An 18,798-nucleotide genomic window follows, 5' to 3' on the forward strand; every position below is an offset into this window, starting at 1 on the left:
CCCTCAATCATCTACCAGAAGTTGCCATCTCAATTCTTTAGGGCCTCCTTTTTGGTAGCTACTAATCCAGCAAATCAGATTAACCTCAGAACACTGCAGATTCTGAGATCTGTCAAGCTGTTTGGTCTTAGATCACCATTAGTTTTCTAAGATTGCTGTTACAAATTACCACAAACTACCAAATTATATTGTTATATTTATTTATATTTATAATATGCCAAATTATATTGTGCATGTATGAATATATAACAATCCCACTAATTAAAGTTTAAGTTACCACATAGTTTAAAACAATATGAACAGATTCTCTTACAATTTATTTAAACCTTATATAAACATATCATTAACCTTTTTATAAATAGCAAACACCTGGCATGTATTGACAATTTTTTTTGTTTACATTTTTTTCTTTTTTTGGCAGGGGGTGGAGGGGAAGGGGTATGCTGTGATTGAACCCAGGGGTGTTTAACCACTTGGCCATATCCCTAACCCTTTTTATTTATTTTTTTATTTTTTTATTTTTTTTAATTTTTTATTTTTTGCAGGGCACAAGGTCTTGCTAAGTTGCTTAGGGCCCCACTAAGTTGCTGAGGCTGGCCTTGAACTTGAGATCCTCCTGCCTAAGCCTCCCAAATTGTTGGGATTACAGACATGCCCCACCATGCCTGGCATATTTCTTCTCATTAGAGTCTATTATGTGTCAATCACCATTTTAGGCACTGGGGATTCAGCAGTGTACATTAAACAAAACAAAAAACAAAAATGGAGATAGAAGGATAGGGAAAGAACAGAAGGAAAGAATGTTAATTTAAAAAGATATAGCAGGTATAAGCTAAATTATGCCAAGATTTTTTAAATGAAGGATGTGACAGAATGAATGGGATATTTTAGATTGGAAATTGAGGGAGTTATCTGGGAAGGGATATTTAGACTGAAAAGAAGGATAGATTAAGCCTCAAGAAAATAAAGGTGAAGGGCATTCCAGCAAAGAGAAGAGATAATGCAAAGGACCTCAGGTAAGTAGAAATGAATTAGTAGAAAAGAGATAAAGTCAGAAAGGCTATACCATATAAGGGTTGTATATGCCAGATATTTGTGAGACAGTATAAAAAATCTTGGTTTTAATCTAAATAAGATGGAAAGCCACTGCAAGGTTTCAAGTAAAAGAGTAAGATGATCTGACTTATGTTTGAAACTGTCAAAATGAGTTTTAGCTATTTCATAACAGTAAGAAATTACTGTATAAATAGGATAATGCTATTGTGCTTTTGTTTTTTAATAACTCTACTGAGATACAAATTCACATACCATACAATTTACTAATTAAAAGAGTTGTACTACTATGTTATTTTTAAAGGAGTCCTTAGCTCTTACTGATATACTGCAATATTTATAGACAAAATGGCATACTATCTGGAACTGCTTCAAAATAATCCAGGTGGCAGGACGAGATAAAAGGAGAGCAGCCATTACTGACAATCCTGAAGGAGAATGAGGCACACATCAATTAATCATACTATTCTAGTTTAAGTTTTGAGAATTTCCATCATATTTTTTAAAAGATCATTGTGGTTTCCAGGTGGAAAATGGATTATACACATGGGTAAGAGAAAAATCAGAGACTAGTAACCAAGTGGCTCCCATAGTGCTGATCAAAGACAGTGGTGGTTTGGACTAGACAGTTAGAAATGAAAGAGACTGTTTTTAACATAGAAGTATATGGGTTTGAGATTTATTTTAGAGTCATATTTATAGAACTGCTAATGTACAAAGCTGCAACTGATGATATATTACTTCTTTGTGAGTAAAAAGTATTTTTAAACAATAACCGAGAAACTAATCAGTCTAGTTTTTCTACTGAGCACATAGGAAGATGTCTTATAAAGGTCTGCAATTCTGTATTATTTTCATTCCATCTACAGGGCACTCTTCAGAAACTATTCCTTTAGGCAAAGGGAAAGAAGATAATATGATTTCTATCATAAAATTCTGGCCTAATACCAAAAATAAATTCTGAACTCCTGCTAACTGGATGAAATCCCAGGACAGAGTCTCATTTCTAGACTCAATGTCTAAAGTGCCTGGCACACAATAAGAACTCAATAAAATATAATTTGAACTAAATGAAAGGGTTTCCCTACCTATATGAGCTCCATAACCAATCATTTCAAAAATGTACTACATTTCTTATTAACTGAAATAAGTAGAAAATAGAAAAGATGGAATATTTTAAACTGTGCGTGACAGATATTTGTCCCTTAATGGGAAAACTCAATAAAGATTCCATTCCTCTTCAAATTAATTTACATAGAATGAAATTTTAATTAAATCCCAAGAGTACTTTTTCAAGACCTAAGAAAATTATTATCATTGCCATCTGAAAGAATAAACAAATAAGAACATAAAAGAAAATCCTAAAAAATAAAGTAGTAAGGGGGAAATTTATCAGATATTAAAACAATCATTAAAGGTGCAATACTGGGGACTGGGGTTGTAGCTTAGCAGTAGGGCACTTGCCTAGCAGGTGAGGCACTGGGTTCCATCCTCAGCACCACATAAAAATAAATAAAGGGATTGGGTCCATCTGCAACTAAAAATATTTTTGAAAAGTGCAAAACTGGCAAAGGAAAAGATGATTGAAGAAAACAGGACATAAAAAGAAAATGAATTCTTAAAATGTATGAGAAAGACATGATATCAATAGAAAAAGAAGGATTGCTTGATAAAGGATATAAAGTGATTAGTGATGTGGGACTCACGTCAGTTTTCAGGCTTGAGACCCTATCCCACACTTGCAGAGGACCAAGCCCCTCCTCAGCCTCCGGTGTCACCTAGGGCTCCCCAACTCGTCCTGCTCTGGCAGCATTCCTTTTCCTCACATGGGCCAAAAGCTCCCTTCTCAAAGAGTTTCCACAGTTGCTCTCCATGAATGTTGTTCTGGCAGAGCCTCAGGCTCAGTCCCTCTTCCGCTCTTTGTTCAGAGTCACTTCAGGGAGCCCTTCCCTTCCATGTTTTCTAAAGGCAACAGCCCCCCGCTCTCACTGCTATCACTGTATTCTTTTTACCCTCCTTCTATTTTTCTGCACCTTACTGCCTGATAACGTGTTATTTGCTTTTTTGTCGATCATCTCCCAACAATGCAAGCTCCAAGAGAACCGGGCACAGGCACGCACCTGTGGTCCCAGCTTCTCAGTAACAACTTTTCAGTGTTTAAAAGGGAAGATTTATTTTTCAGTTGAGAATAGTATTTGCATGAAACTATATCAAGACTTTAATAAATTGGTAAAAAGATTCTAGGAATTATTTTAACATCTGTTTTTTGGTTTTGTGTCTCTTTTTAGCCCAAGCTTTTAGGATTTCACTGCCTCAACATCAAGGAAAGAAAACAACTTTAGTGCTTACCTAATAATTGGTAGATAAAATTAAAGTGATGCACTGTGGCTGCCCCCATTGCTGTATAGTTCTTGAAGTCCATTAGGGAAATCCTTTCCAGATGCCTACACCCTCCTTCCATTTTTACATATTGACCTCAAATGTCTGTAAAATGCCACTAACCTTAAAAGGTAATCATGATTCTTTAGTTAGTATTATAATTCTTATGCACATCTTTTACTTTTAATATACAGAAAAGTATCCACAAAGTTTTTAAAATGTTAAATATGGTTTTAATGTTGAATTTACTACATGATGTAGCTATCCTTCTACAATTTGCTCTATTCAAATTTTATCCACGTTGACATATGTAGCTCTAGTTTTATCTATTCTAGTATTATTGTAAGGACAATCCACAATACGTGTAAGCAGCTAGGTTTCTATTTTAAGTAGATCTAAAATAAATGTCATAGTATTTACCCCTTTATCCTCATGTAAATTTTTCCATGTGGATGAATTTTAATCTAGGTTTAATGTCTCTATCTAAAGCCTTCAGTCAAATGCTTATTTTCCCCTCACCTGTATATCTCCTTTAGTGAAGTGTCTGAAACTTTCGAAATTGGGTTGCTTACTTCCTTTTGAGTTATAAGGTTTTTTTTTTAATATAGCTTTAATACAAGTCTACTATTGTATTACTTTTGCCAATATTTTCTCCCACATAGCAGCATTTTAACAGTACCTATTAAAAAGCAAAACTTGCTAAGCTGGACACAGTTGTGCACACCTGTAATCCCAGCAGCTCAGACAATAATCCCAGGAGGCTGAGACAGGAGGATTTCAAATTCAAAGCCAGCCTCAGCAAAAGCCAGGTTCTAAAGCAACTCAGTGAGACCCTGTCTCTAAATAAAATGCAAAAGAGGGCTGGGGATATGGTTCATTGGTCAAGTGCCCCTGAGTTCAATCCCCAGTACCTCCCCAATCCCACAAAAAAAAAAAAAAGGAAAACTTGCTAATTTTTACGAAGTCCAATTTATCAATATTTTATTCATTTTTTAATCTCATATTTAGGAAAATTTTTGCCAAACTCTAAGTAAGATTTTCCTGGGTTTTCAAAAAAATTTTTATGAGTTTAACCCTTTTATTCATGTCTGTGATCCACTGAGAATTTATTTTTTACATACAGTATGAGATCAGAGCCAAAGATCACTGTTTTGTATGCTGCTATTCCATTTTTTCCAATGCCACTTGTTGAAAAGTTTATCCTTTTCCACTGACTGCCTTAACACCTTTGTCAAAATTCATTGACCATATATGTGGATTGATTTATGTTATCTTTTTTTTTTTTTTTTTTTTTTTTTTGGTGGTGCTGGGGATCAAACCCAGGGCCTTGTGCTTGCAAGGCAAGCACTCTACCAACTGAGCTATCTCCCCAGCCCCTGTTATCTATTTTTTATACCAATACCACACTGTCCTAAAATAAGATTGTATATATCTCCTAAGTCCTTTCCATTTCCATATAGAAATTTATGATCAATTGTCAATTTGTATCAAAAAAGTATGCTGGGAGCTTATTAGGATTGCATTGAATCATTAGATCAAGTTGAGGACAACTCATACCTCAACAATGCTATGTCTTCTGATTCCTGAAAATAACACACTTCCATTTATTTAAATATTCTTGTATTTCTCTCACCAATTTTCTGTGCTTTTTCAATGTATGAGTTTTGTACATCTTTCATCAAGTTTCTTATTAAGTATTTAATAAAACTGTAATGCTATTATAGTTTGTTTTATTCAAGTTCAATTTCTGAGTAGTATTCAAAAAAATATAATTGATCACAATAGCTAAGCTATGGAACCAATCTAGGTGCCTTTCAACAGATGAATGGTAAAGATGTGATATGTGTACACAACGGAATATTACTCAGCCATAAAGAATGAAGCCAGGTGCAGTGGCACACGCCTGTAATCCCAGCAGCTTGGGAGGCTGAGGCAAGAGGATCATGAATTCAAAGCCAGACTTAGCAACTTAGCAAGACCTAGTGAGACTCTCTCTCTAAATATTTTAAAAAGGGCTAGGAATGTGGCTCAGTGGTTAAGCACCCCTGGGTTTAATCTCTGGTACCAAAAAAAAAAAAAAAAAGAAATTATGGCATTTGCCAATAAATGGATAGAAATGAAGACTATCATGCTGAGTGAAATAAGCCAATCCAAAAAAAACCAAAGGCTGAATATTCTGATATGTGGATGCTAACACACAATAAGGGGTGCAAGGAGCAAGGAGAACAGAAGTTTATTGGATTAGACAAAGGAGAATGAAGGGCAGGAAGGCGGGTGGGAATAGGAAGGGCAGTGGAATGACTCAGACATCACTCTACTACGTTCAGATATGAACACACAACCAGTGTGACTCCACATTATGTTCAACCACAAGAATGGGATCCTAATTAGAATAAGTTGCACTCCATGCTGGTGTAATATGTCAAAATACACTGTCATATATATCTAAAAAGAAAAAAAAAAAGAAACTAAAACTATATATAATTGATTTTTTTTTTACATTGAACTAGTTCACTATTAATATGGATGATCATGTCAATCTGTGAATAAAAACGGTTTTACTTTTTCAATGAATTTAGTACTTTTTCTTTACACTTGTTAGGACTTCCAATGCTACAATATAGAAAATAGGAATGGGGGTGGGATTAACTCCACTATGGCCAAAAGCAGAGGCTCCCAATGTTTCCAAGATTGTAATGTATATTTTATCTTTAAAGTACATGGGATTTAATAATCAGTATGAAAAACAGACATCTACAATCTCCTCTTTCTAACCAGGAGCCTGCTGTTTCCAGCATTCTTTAACCACACACTTCAAATGCTGCCTGTCGTCTGTCAAGCTCCCATACGTGCATGCTTTCATTTCTAAACTACCGGGTCTGCTCACCTACCCTGAGTCAATATCAATACCAAGATCTTGCTGAGAGATCTTATCCACCTCATGATTTTCATTAACTCTTTGTATTAATAATTCCCCAGTATTTTTCTCCCCTCAGATTTTTCCACTAACCTCAAACTTCTATTTCCAAATGTCTCACCTGATTTGTTTAACAGATATTTCAAATTTCAAAGGTAGTGCTAAGCTACTACCTTCCCTTCCTCAATAACTAAAGGCTTTTTCCAGGTGCTCAAGTCAACACTATCATCCTTGACCACTTCACATCCAAACCATGGGAAATCCCTGAGCTCCCTACTTTAAAAATGTGTTGAAACTGGGTAGACACTTCACAGAGGAAGATATATAGGTGATCAACAAATATATAAACAAGTGCTCATCATCTCTAGTAATTAGATAAATGCAAATTAAAACCACTCTAAGATTTCATCTAACTCCAATGAGAATGGCTTTATCAAGAACACAAGCAATAATAAGTGTTGGGTGGATGAGGGGAAAAAGGCACACTCATACATTGCTGGTGGAGTTACAAATTGGTACAATCACTCTGGAAAGCAGTATGGAGATTCCTCAAAAAACTTGGAATGGACCCACCATTTGACCCAGCCATTCCACTCCTGGATTTATACCCAAAGGACTTAAAATCAGCATACGACAGTGATGTAGCCATATCAATATTCATAGCTGCTCAATTCACATAGCTAGATTGTGAAAACCAACCTAGATACCCTTCAATTGATGAATGAACAAAGAAACTGCGGTATATATACACAGTAGACTATTACTCAGTCATAAAGAAGAATAAAATTATGGCAGTTACTGGTAAATGGATGGAGTCAGAGACTATCATGCTAAGTAAAATAAGCCAAGCCCAGATAAGTGAATGATGATACAAAGGGGGGGGGGATGTGCTGAAGTAGGGGGCAAGAGAAGAATGGAGGAACTTTGGATAGTGTAGAAGAAAATGGGGCAGGAGGGGGTGAGGGAAGGAAAGATAGAAGACGGAGACAGTATTACCCTATGTACATGTATGATTACCTGAATGGTGTGAATCTACATTGTGTACAAACCACAGAAATGAAAAGTTGTATCCCATTTGTGTACAATGAATCAAAATGCAGTCTGTAAAAATAAAAATTTTAAAATGTACTGAGAACCTAACCACCCTGACCACTGCACCACCTTCACTGCCACCATCCTGCTCAGGTCAACACCACCTCTCACCTGGATCATTCCAACAGCCTCTCGGTGCTCCTCCTTCCCTGACCCTGCCCTCCTGCAGTCTCCTCTACTTAGGGCTAGAGAGATGGCACTTTGTGACTTCAGTCAGATTGTGTCACTGCTGGACCCTAAATGCTCCATCTTCCCATCCTGCATGGGCATAAGTGCCCTGAACACAGGAACCTGCCCGTGTCACCCTCCTCACTGCTCCAGGGTCCTAGTATTTGGAATACTGTCCAGCACACCAACACTGTCCGTATTTGTTGGATAAATGAAAGTCTTAATTACCATAGGTTCATAATTAGCTCTTGTATCCACAGAGAAAGACCCCAGGTTCTCTTCCCCCTTAACATTTTGAGCCTCTGACTTTCCCATATAAATTTAGAATTGCTTTAAATTCATAAATTAATTTTGGGAGAACCACTAACATTTTAATGTTGAGTTCCTTTCCACCAAAAACATGGTAGGTCTATTTTTTTAGATGTTCTTTTATGTTGTGTTTATAATGTCTTCCATAAAAAAAAACTAAGCATATTTTATCAAATATATACCCAACTTTTGTTTCTTGCTATTACTATAAATGTTATCTTTTTAAAATTATATTTTCTGCCACAATTAAATCTTCAAGCTGTTTTTCTATTATATATTCCTCCTTAACTTTAAACATGCTTAAATTTCCCTTTGCCTTAAAAAAAAAAAAAACAAAAAATAAAACAAACAAACAAACAAAAAAAACCCTTCATTTGAGGGCTGGGGGTGTAGCTTAGTGATAGAGCATTTTCCTGGCATGTGTGAAGCCCGTGGGTTCCATCCCCAGCACCTCATGAAACAAAAAATACAAAATAAAATACAAAAAAAAAAAAAAAACTCCACTTGGCTATGGAACCATCTGTTTTTAAATGGAAGTAAAGTAGCTCTATCTCAGCTTCTTCTCTTCCTACTCAATACTTAAGCCCTAACTACCCTTAGTTCAACAACCACCCAGTAAAAACTACTCTTTCAGAAATGACCACAAGGCACTGAGTCAATGAATTCCACAGTACTTCCTCAGAGTTTATATTCTTCAGCCTGAGTTGAACATGAACCCAATAACATCCCACCCCTTTACTCTGCAGTTTCTCTCTTATTTTGGCTAACATGAAACTGATTTTTTCTCTCTTCTCCTGAGTATGTCCCCTTCTCCATCCTCCAATTTCTCTCATACCTTTATTCCAGGAAGAACCTGTGTCTATTTCAGGGATATATGGAGAGCCTCTTGGGGGAAGCAGAGTTTCAGGCAGCTCTTAAAGTGAGAATAGGGTTTACCAGATGGACAAGCAGAAAAGAAGCATTTTTTTTCTAGCACAAAGAATAGCACATGCAAGCTGCGCAGTGGTAGACAACTGTAATTCTAGCAATTCAGGAGGCTGAGGCAGGAGGACCACAAGTTTGAGGCCAGCCTGACCAATTTAGCAAGATCTTGTTTCAAAAAAGAAAAGGGGCTGGAGATGTAGCTCAGTGTCTGAACATTAAAAAAAAAAAAAAAAAAAAAAAAAAGATGCAAACTGAGGACATAGTTAACCACAGAGCCTTGAATAGTTGGGTAGGTTCAGAGTTGTACTGTCCAATATGGTAGATGCGAATCACTTGTAGTTAATAGGTACCTGAAAAGTGGCTAGTCCAAATTGAGGTGTGCTAGAAGTGACCTTCCAAATTAAGAGGTCAGATGGCCTGCCATTTCAAGGCTTGCCACTATATAAGTCTGACCTGTATGTAGCAGCATCTAATACTTCTCCTTTTATGTACTCTTGGATGTGCCAATCTGGAGATATCCCCTAAACTCAACTTATATTTTCCCCTTCATGTTTTTCTCATCATCTTTTCTCTGCCCTTTCCAAATTTCTTATAAGGAATCAAAATCTTAATAAAGGTATTGTGTTTACAGAATAAAAGAAAAACATAAGGATATGGCCTTTTGTTAGATATACAAACTGAAGCATTTAGGCATGAATATTTTTAAAAATCATACTAGAATTTCAGAGTCTATATCAAATACCTACTCCTTCATGAAATAATTTCTACTTACTCCAAACCTTCAACAAACACACAGCCCTTAGAACATATTAAACCAGTCAGTAAAATATCAACCTGCCCTAATGAGGTTAGTTTTAAGGCAGACAAATCCATAAGTTAACTATTAGTATGAAACACAATTTTAGCTCTGATGGAGGTGATCACAAGGTCCTTCCTATAGGAGCAGTGACAAGTCCTAATACAGGCTGGTGGTAGGCAGAGGGAAGGATCTTAAAGTGACATAAAAGGTCCCCATGGGATGTTTCCCCTTTAATTACCCAAGGTATCTCTGGCAGCTTCTCTTCTGGTTATCCAATTCTGTCACTGAAGCAGTCATGTATGTACCCTACATTCCCAACATCTGTAGATTCCGTATTTGCAAACTTGCCCATGGCTAAATTTATATATAACCCCAAAATTAATACCTGAGGTGATTTCTTGGTTATTCATGTACATTATTAGAGTGGTAAAAAAAATTTGAGTTGCTGACACTCACTTTCTCAACTTGTTCTACAAGTTGAGCTACAACAAGGTGACACTTGTTTTCAGCTCTCATAAGGAACAAGTGTCCCTGTTATGGTCTGTATTTAGAGTCAGATTTTTGTGTTTTTGTTGGCAACTTTGATGTTTAAAATGGCCCCAGAGCACGGTGCTGAAATGCTGCCTCGTATTCCTAAGTGCAAGCCAGAGATGTGCCTTCCACAGAAAGCACAACTTAAGAGAAACTTCATTCAGGCATAGTTATGATTCCACTGGTCATGATTTCAGTACTAATGAATCAACAATATATATTAAATAAAGTGTTTTTAAACAGACAAAAGGTTATATTTCAGTGGGTGAAAATGTGATGAGAGGCTCCTAAGAACCTCCTGAACTTCTCCTAGCAACAATGGTTCAGAATTCAATAATTCAGTGTTGGTGGCAGTGTTATGGAGCCTAACTACCACAAACAACTAAAATCAACTGTACTTACCTTTCCCTTGAGGGTCAGATCTATCTTAGTCATCACTGGTGCCTCCTTTGGCACATGTAAGCATTACCAAAGAGTTTAAGTATTAACTGAAAAGAAAACTAATGTTTATTTTTTCTTTTGTGAATGCCTTGACTTCAAAAGTAGAGATCATATGGTTTAACAAAGGCTGAATACTAAAACAAAATAATCTTATATAACGTTGACTCATCTTATGGCCTTAGAATGACCAACAATGGCTTTCGTCAATATGCTTACCATTTTTGTTCTTCAGATTAGGATCTGCTCCACTTTTTAAAAGTTTTAAGGCACACTGCTTGTGGGCCCGGTAAGCTGCACAATGCAACGGTGTGTTTCCTAACTGATCCGAACAATTAACATCAGGAGGATTAGGCCTGTTGAGCTAACAATGAAAGAAATGCAATGTAGAATTATACATCAAAAACAGACTTTCTCCCATAACACATGGAAGGTGTTTCAAGCAGAGCCTGGGGAACAGTGGGGCTTGTTGGCATTTAGACAATCCGTGGCTTCTTGCTCACTAAACCAGCCAACCCTACCACTCCTGTGCTTGTCCCACATGTGCCACAAGATGGCAGGCCTGTGTCCAGTTTCCACATGCCCCAAATGAAAAAACACTACACTATGCCAGTGTCACCCTGTCCACCCCTGACATTCAGATTTCACCAAGTGTGCTTACTCCTACCAGTCTTGCATTTCACACTCGTGACAGCAAAGCTACGAATCAGGCTACCATGAACAGTCCCTGAGAAGAGTTAAAACCATGGATGTTAAATGTGTAAATGTCAAGGTTCTACTGAATTTGTTGTTCCCATCTTACTGTTTTAGAAACTTCTTTATATAGTCTCCATTTCACAAAATTTAAAAAATGTTTCAGGCACTATACTTAGAAACTAAAGAAGCCGTTTCAAATAAAGCTGAAATAACTTTAAAGCAAATGGCAATGCTTCAGTCTTGAATTCAGAACAAATTTAGAGTTTCATGTTTAATGAGACTATGCAGGAAATGGAAACTGGAAAGTAGGTCTCCTAGGAGGAAAGAAAGCATGCAAAGCTTTCAATCTGCACTAACATGATATAATATTCTGAAATACCATCCCTTTTTTCTGTGTTCTAGAATGACAGCGTTCCTTTCAGAAACTACTGCTCATCAAAACTAGAAAAAAAAAAATTATTCCTTTATAGGGTCCGACCTATAGATTGTTTCAATTTTAAATTGGTTTAATCCTACATTGGTTTAATCCAAGACAAATTTAAGTTATCCTTATAGTAACTATTTTCTATGAAAAGATTAGATTTTTTTTATTGTAAACAAATGGGATACATGTTGTTTGTCTGTTTGTGCATGGGTTAAAGGAAGATTAGATTTTTATCCATCAGGTTTTAAGTAGGGGATGGGAGTGTAAGTCAGAAATTCAGAAAAAAAGAAAATACCATTTAAAAATGTGTCATGCTAAAACTATTACCATGCTCAGTGTTGTTAAACACTTAAGGACTTTTGTCCCATTATTATAATCTCTGGAACTTTCAGTCCTACAGTTCATGAAATTATGAAATTTACATTAAGTATACATTTCTTAAAGAAATGCTTTTTGCTTATTGTTGTATTACCAGAGCTGTGAGTTCTGCTGTTTTGCCTTCTCTTGCTGCTGCTAAAAGTAATTCTTCAAGTTTTCTTTGTTGTGTCCTTTCTACAGCTGCAAAAAGAAAACATGTATGATTCTATTACTAGTCAGCACCCTATTAGCAAATGCATTACAAATACATATAAAGAAAAATGTAATCATAGTGAAAATGTTTTGAACTGTAATTCAAATTCAGACTGGATTCTCATCATTTCAGATGAGTTCAATTTCCTTCAGGTTTGATAGAATTATGTTTTCAGTTCAGAGGACTTTATTTTACTCACCATCATACTCAACACAATTATGAGTTACTTTTGCATAGTAAAATACTATTATGTATCTGCCTTGGAAAGGTAGATAAATTATGTTCAGACCTTTTATGGGAAGAGAAAAATAATATGAAATAGCATTGGTAGGAAGATGTACAAATCATATAAACATGCACATAGGTTTTAATCTGCTTACATACTTCCATGCAATATAAAATTTACTCTGTTTAATAAATGTCATAACACTGTGCCAATTGCTATTCAAATACTTTAAAAATATTAACTCACTATATCATCCTATCCACCCTGAAGCAGGTTTACTGTCCTAATTCTATAGACAAAGAAATACAAGAATCAAGAGGTCAGGGAACTTGACCAAGTTCATGGTGAAGGAGCTGGGCTGCAAACCTAGGCAAGCTGGTTCCAAAGCCCATGCTCTTTTCAAATCATGTTTGCATGAAAAGAGCAACTGGCAATCTGATCTAAGAGTAGAATATATCCATAAGGTCTCATTGCTACTAGATTTGAATTGTTTTGACTTACAAAGAAGAAACAATTTCATACAAAGTTTAGTAATCCCATTTAACATACATGTACAATATTCTATGCAAAGCCTACAAGGGAGAATTATTCTCCTGGCAGTCTTCCTGGCTATAGTTGAGTCATAGACAGAGAAATAAGCTGGAGAACCAGACGACTGGGAAACAGATGAACATTTATTAACAGTAATTACTACATGCTAATCCTTGATCTAGACACTATGCAAACCACTGCATTTCAACTACAGGGAACACAAACACTGAAGACAGGACTAGCAGAAACCAGTTAAGCTTTGTCTTAAGAAATGAATATACAACACAAATCATCATCATTATTCTCACATTTTTCCTTCCATAGGCAGATTCTCTCTGTCTACATAGGCCCTTGATGGCTTCTGTTACTAGAAACCATATCTTCCATCTTTCCTTTCACTATGAGCTCTTCAAAAGCAGTAATGTCCTAGTATATGCCTCCACTACTACATTATCCTGACCTATAATTCCCTTAGTCACTGGATGGATCCCAGGGCCTCATGCCTGGAAGGCGAGCTTTCTATCATTGAGCTACATCCCCAATCCTCTCTCAGAAGTCCTTTAAGTTCAGCACCTGTTCTTATTCTTATGTATCCAGGCATTTACACAGTACCCAGCACAATACATATCAGTAGTCAAATAATGCTTAATAATGTGTTTCATACTTCAGGGAATGGATATAAAGGATACCCTAATATCCTTTCTAGATTTTCTAGGTTCACAAATGAAGGCAAATAGAGAGTTGGAGTTAAAACGCTACATATGTTCCTGGACACTTCCTGTCCTGTGTTTATTTGGAGCAAAGACTGCTGATCCAGCAAATAAAAAGCAAATATTCCAACGTCGGCTGATGGAGGTACCTAGAGTGCTGATAATATTTTGTTTCTTGATATGGATGCTGTTTATAAGGACATTTTCTGTTTGTGGAAATAGTGAGCTGTGTATTATTGATGTATATTTTTCTGCATTTATTTTTATCTCAAATGTGTCTTAAAGGAAATACTCCAAATCCATAAAACATTACATTTTAAATTTAGTAAGACACTAAACTCTTTCATTTCAATCAGAATCCACAATTAGTTGCAATTTCAGAGATCATGAAGTCTACCTTCACCTTAATAAGCATTTATATACCTTCACAGAGTGGGTTTGCAGTAGTACACAGGAAATGCAGAATACCTGGGAAAGGTACTTTGATGCTGACAGAAAATCATGACTTCACTATCACCACAGAGATAATATGGACAAATATCATCAAGGAATGTTAAAACCACTGACTGAAAGTGTATTGGTAAATAAAATATATTACGTGGTCTCAACTTTTTCCCTTAGTTTATTAGTTATAAAGGGAAAAATACACTCCTCCAGTGGACCGCCCAGTGATCAGAGTTAACGACACCAATAAGGGAACAAAGTGACATTCTGTGTCTCCTATGATGCACTGGTGAGGATACAACCTCACCTACACAATATTCCTGCCAAAAAAATGCATACCCTGAATCTGTTCATATGAAAAAGAAAAACCCAAATCGAGGGACATTCTACAAAGAATTCCACAATTGCCTTCCTCTTCTGAAAGACAGACCTTATGAAGGGGGAAAAAGAAAAGCTGCAGAACTGTTTCAGATTAAAGATGACTAGAGAGATATGACAAATGAAACATGGATCTCCTGATTAGATCCTAGGTTGGGTGGAAAATGCTACAAAGGACATTATTTAGATAACTGGCAAAATTTATATATAAGAGGTATATAATATTGTTACAGGTTGAGTATCCCTTATCCAACATGTTTGGGATCAGAAGTGTTCCAAATCTGGGAGGTTTTTGACTTTAGAATATTTGTACAGACATCACTTATAAAGCAACAGTAATTCAAAACTCCAAAATGGGAAATGCTCAAAGGTTCAAAACTTTTTGAGCACCATGGTACTCAAAACTTTTTGCATTTTTCAAGCAATTTCAATTTCAGATTAGGTATGCTCAACCTGTATATTAAAGTTAAGTTCCCTGAAAGTGATCATTATAAAGTCAGCCCTCCATATCCATGGGTTCCATATCTGTGGATTTAACTAACCAGATTGAAAATAATAAAATATTTTGAATCTGTATTGAACATGTTCAAAATTTTCTTGTAACTATTCCCTAAACGATATAGCATATATTTATATAGCATTTACACTGTATTAGGGATTATAAGTAACATAGAGGTAATTTAAACTACTTTGGAGGACTTCTATAGGTTATAAACAAATATGTTTCATGTAAGGGATATGGACATATGCAGATTTTGGTATACAGGGATGTCCCAGCATCAATCCCCTACAGATACCGAGGAAAGACTAAAATTACATAATTATATAAGAAAATGTGCTTGTTCTTAAGAGATATTCTGAAGTATCAAAATGTCTGCAAATTACTCTCCAAATATTTAACAAAAAATAATAAAAGCAAACAACAACAAATATGTAAAAGAATAATCCGGGTATGGGAAAATAATCCACCAATTGATGTATCTAAGTAAAGGACATACAAATGTTCATTTTATTAATCTTGAAACATTCCCATAGGTTGGAGATTTTTTTTAAAAGCATTCCTATTTATTGCTGAACAAGTAGTAGTCTACCTCTCTCCCAAAATACCTCAAATTACAGGAAACTCACTACACTTTTCAAGGCAACTCACATAATTATGACAATACACTGGACTCAAACATTAACTCTCTAGTACCATATCAAATGGGACATCAACTGACCATGGTTCTGCCACAAATAACACCATCTTTCTCAAATAACAGTTCTTCAGATTTTGAGTATGTTTTCACTGTGCCTACCCATGTTTATCTCTCAGGGGTAAAATATTTCCTGTCTCTTTGTACATTATCCTCTGATCTGGTTTCTGGTCTATGTATGGTCTTCGTGGGTTGCTCAATGCACCTCTTGTAGTCTGTCAATGACTGTTAAATGCTGCATCCACAAATGGTATTATATGGCTAAGGGGATCTCATTAGAATAGAATCACTCAATTAAGTCTCTATTTCTATTTCCCAGGATATGACCACATGAGCTGACAAATCGAATTACCTATAAAGTCAAATAAGCCCTTGTCCTTGCACAATATAAGTTTCAGAAGAGCCTTAGAGCATGTCTTTACAATTTCCCTTATTAAATGTCAACTTGTCAGGCTAACCTAACATTCCAGTCTGTCAGGAAAACCTCAGTTCTGGGTTTTCATCTTGATACATTAAAACAACAGGATGAGATCAAAGACAGTTACCTTATCCTCTCAATTAGTCTATAATGTATTAAAGGGCAGAGACCACAACTAATACATTCTGCATGTCTCCAAATCACATGATACACTGCCTGTCAGAAGACAGTATGTGTTGGCTTCTTGTTCATCAACAATGGAAGAATTTGTTTTAATGCAGGAGTAAGTTAAGACACTGATCTAAAGATATCTGACAAGCAAAGTTGACCTGAAAGGAGAATAGTGAACACTTGAGACTAGGAAGGGGGGGATTGAACTTGATCAGTGAATGCTGTATGCACATAAGATAATATTGCCCTGACCCATTAATACATACAATGAATATATGTTAATAAAATTATTTTAAAATAAAGATGTTTAAACAGCAGATACTTTATAACTGCAGAACAAGCAAAGAGCTCAGTTCTGAAAGTCAATTGAAAAGTAGTAAAAAGTGGGATGCAGGATTTAACGCAGATAAAAACACTAATAATTGTTATACATCCATGAGGTCCTTGAGAAATCGAAGCCAGTCAGAGGCATCTTCCCCAATATTAAATGGTTCCCTGTAGCCAGGCTACTTAGTTTCTCTGTCTGGCATGGCACCTCTGTATTCCTTTATGATCCTATTTCGCCAGCTTATCCACCACATTCTCTCATTTCTCTAATTTTCTACTTTTCATTTTGCTGGGTATTCAAAAGATAGATTTTTAAAACTTGCCATAAATTTGTATAAACTAAGAGTTTAAATGCCATGAGGGAATTCTCACATAGATAATTTTGTGTCTAAAAACTTCTTCCCAAATGACATTGTCAGTAGAGTATAGGCTTCTTGTCATCTATTTTGATATTTCAAAAGCCATTTTACCCACACTCTAGTTCTTGGCTACAATTAAGCTAAATGATGCTCATGTTAAGATCCATGATATTTACCTTCAAGCATGCTTCTGATTTCTTTGTCATGTGTAGCTTCTTTTGCTGTCTGTCCGCTTCCATTTACCACTGTAGCATCGGCATCGTATTCTAAGAGAAGCATTACCAACTCCTAAACAGAGAAATTGTTTTTGGCTATATTAAGCTAAGGTTTTATTACAGTCCTTTTCCAAATTATCAATTATTACAGAGTTTTTATTTTTAAAAAGTCCTGTGTAAGAATATTTATATCACAGCAATTATGACAATATGTGATTCAAATAATTATAATAATAACTGATGATTGCCTAGAAGATTGCCAATCCACAATACATAGCCAATATCTACAAATAAGTTTTTAAATAAATTATCTGACATTTTACCAAAATAATTCTTGCGATAAAACTAAATGTGTAAGTTTAAAAAGCTGTTATTCAAATTATAGTATACTCATTTATCATTCCTCTAAGGCCTGATGAGAAACAATAATTCCCCAAATACTAGATTTTTTAAAAGTTAATTTTGATACACACAGAAAACAGAATATTCTCTGAAGTGATATAAACAAAGGAAAGTACTACTACTGAAGGAATTGTTTATAATGAAGCAAACAATCCACTAAAGTCAATATTTAACAAATGACAGTATTATTCATGTTTATGTTCCATGGCTAATTGCTATTCTAGGAATTTCAAATTAACTGTTAATGTATGTAAATTCAGTTATCACTGTGTCAGTTATATAACTTAAAAAAGAACTAGAAGAGAAAAATGCAGACAATAATAGAAATCTGATATCTGCTTTCTTTAAGACATATAGTGTCATTACAATGCTTGCTTTTAAGTTCCACACTAAGTGCTATTCTAATTTCTAGAATGACAGTGGCTATAACACAGGAAGTGATATCTCATATTGTCACAGGAAATTTGATGGCCCAGAGTAAAGATAAAACTCCTATGTTATTTAAAAAAAAAAACATTTGTATAGTAAAGTACTTAAAATAACATTAAAAAAACAAACAAAACAAGGAAATAATATACTCATTTTCCTAGTCACTACACGACCACTGTAAACATGTTGCTATTTCTTTCTAATCATTTTTCTTTGCAGAAGTTTGAGTTTTTGTTGTTTTGTTCTTAAGAGATAGGGTCTGACTATGCTGCCCATGACAGCCCTAAACTCCTGGGCTTGAAATCCTCTTGCCAATCTTCCAAGTCTCTGGGACTATAGGAATGTACCACAGTACCATCTAAAACCTGAGATGTTTTAAACACAATTTAACCCATATGACATAGTTGTCTTATGTAATACACATATTTTCTAATATATATGTCCAGTATATAACATTTATAAACACATTTCTCATGGCTCAATATTATTCTATGTTATATAAAGTATCTGGGGTTTTTTTTGTTGTTGTTGGTTTTTATTGCTTTGTTTTGTTTTGCAGTGTTGGAAATTTGAGCCCAGGGTCCTGTACATATTAAGTAAGCACTCTAATACTTAGCTATAACCCAAGACCTTTCCCGCTTACTTTTAAATGTGGCATTTAGGGGCTGGAGTTGTAACTCACCGTTGCAGT

General features: G+C 35.5%; 1 protein-coding gene across 4 annotated transcripts in view; it reads right to left on the reverse strand.

The window, feature by feature from the left end:
- Positions 1-18,798, reverse strand: part of OSBPL1A (oxysterol binding protein like 1A) — a 200,196-nt gene that overhangs the window by 144,281 nt on the left and 37,117 nt on the right. For all 4 annotated transcript variants that reach the window (XM_079108737.1, XM_079108736.1, XM_079108739.1 and 1 more), the window contains 3 exons: positions 17,238-17,349; positions 12,203-12,288; positions 10,830-10,974 (listed from right to left, as the gene is read on the reverse strand). In XM_079108737.1, the coding sequence (XP_078964863.1) occupies positions 10,830-10,974; positions 12,203-12,288; positions 17,238-17,349 (343 nt within the window). The remainder of the gene's footprint in view (positions 1-10,829; positions 10,975-12,202; positions 12,289-17,237; positions 17,350-18,798) is intronic.

Source organism: Sciurus vulgaris, assembly GCF_902686455.1.
Source record: "Sciurus vulgaris genome assembly, chromosome: 13".
In the NCBI taxonomy this organism is placed as follows: Eukaryota; Metazoa; Chordata; class Mammalia; order Rodentia; family Sciuridae; genus Sciurus; species Sciurus vulgaris.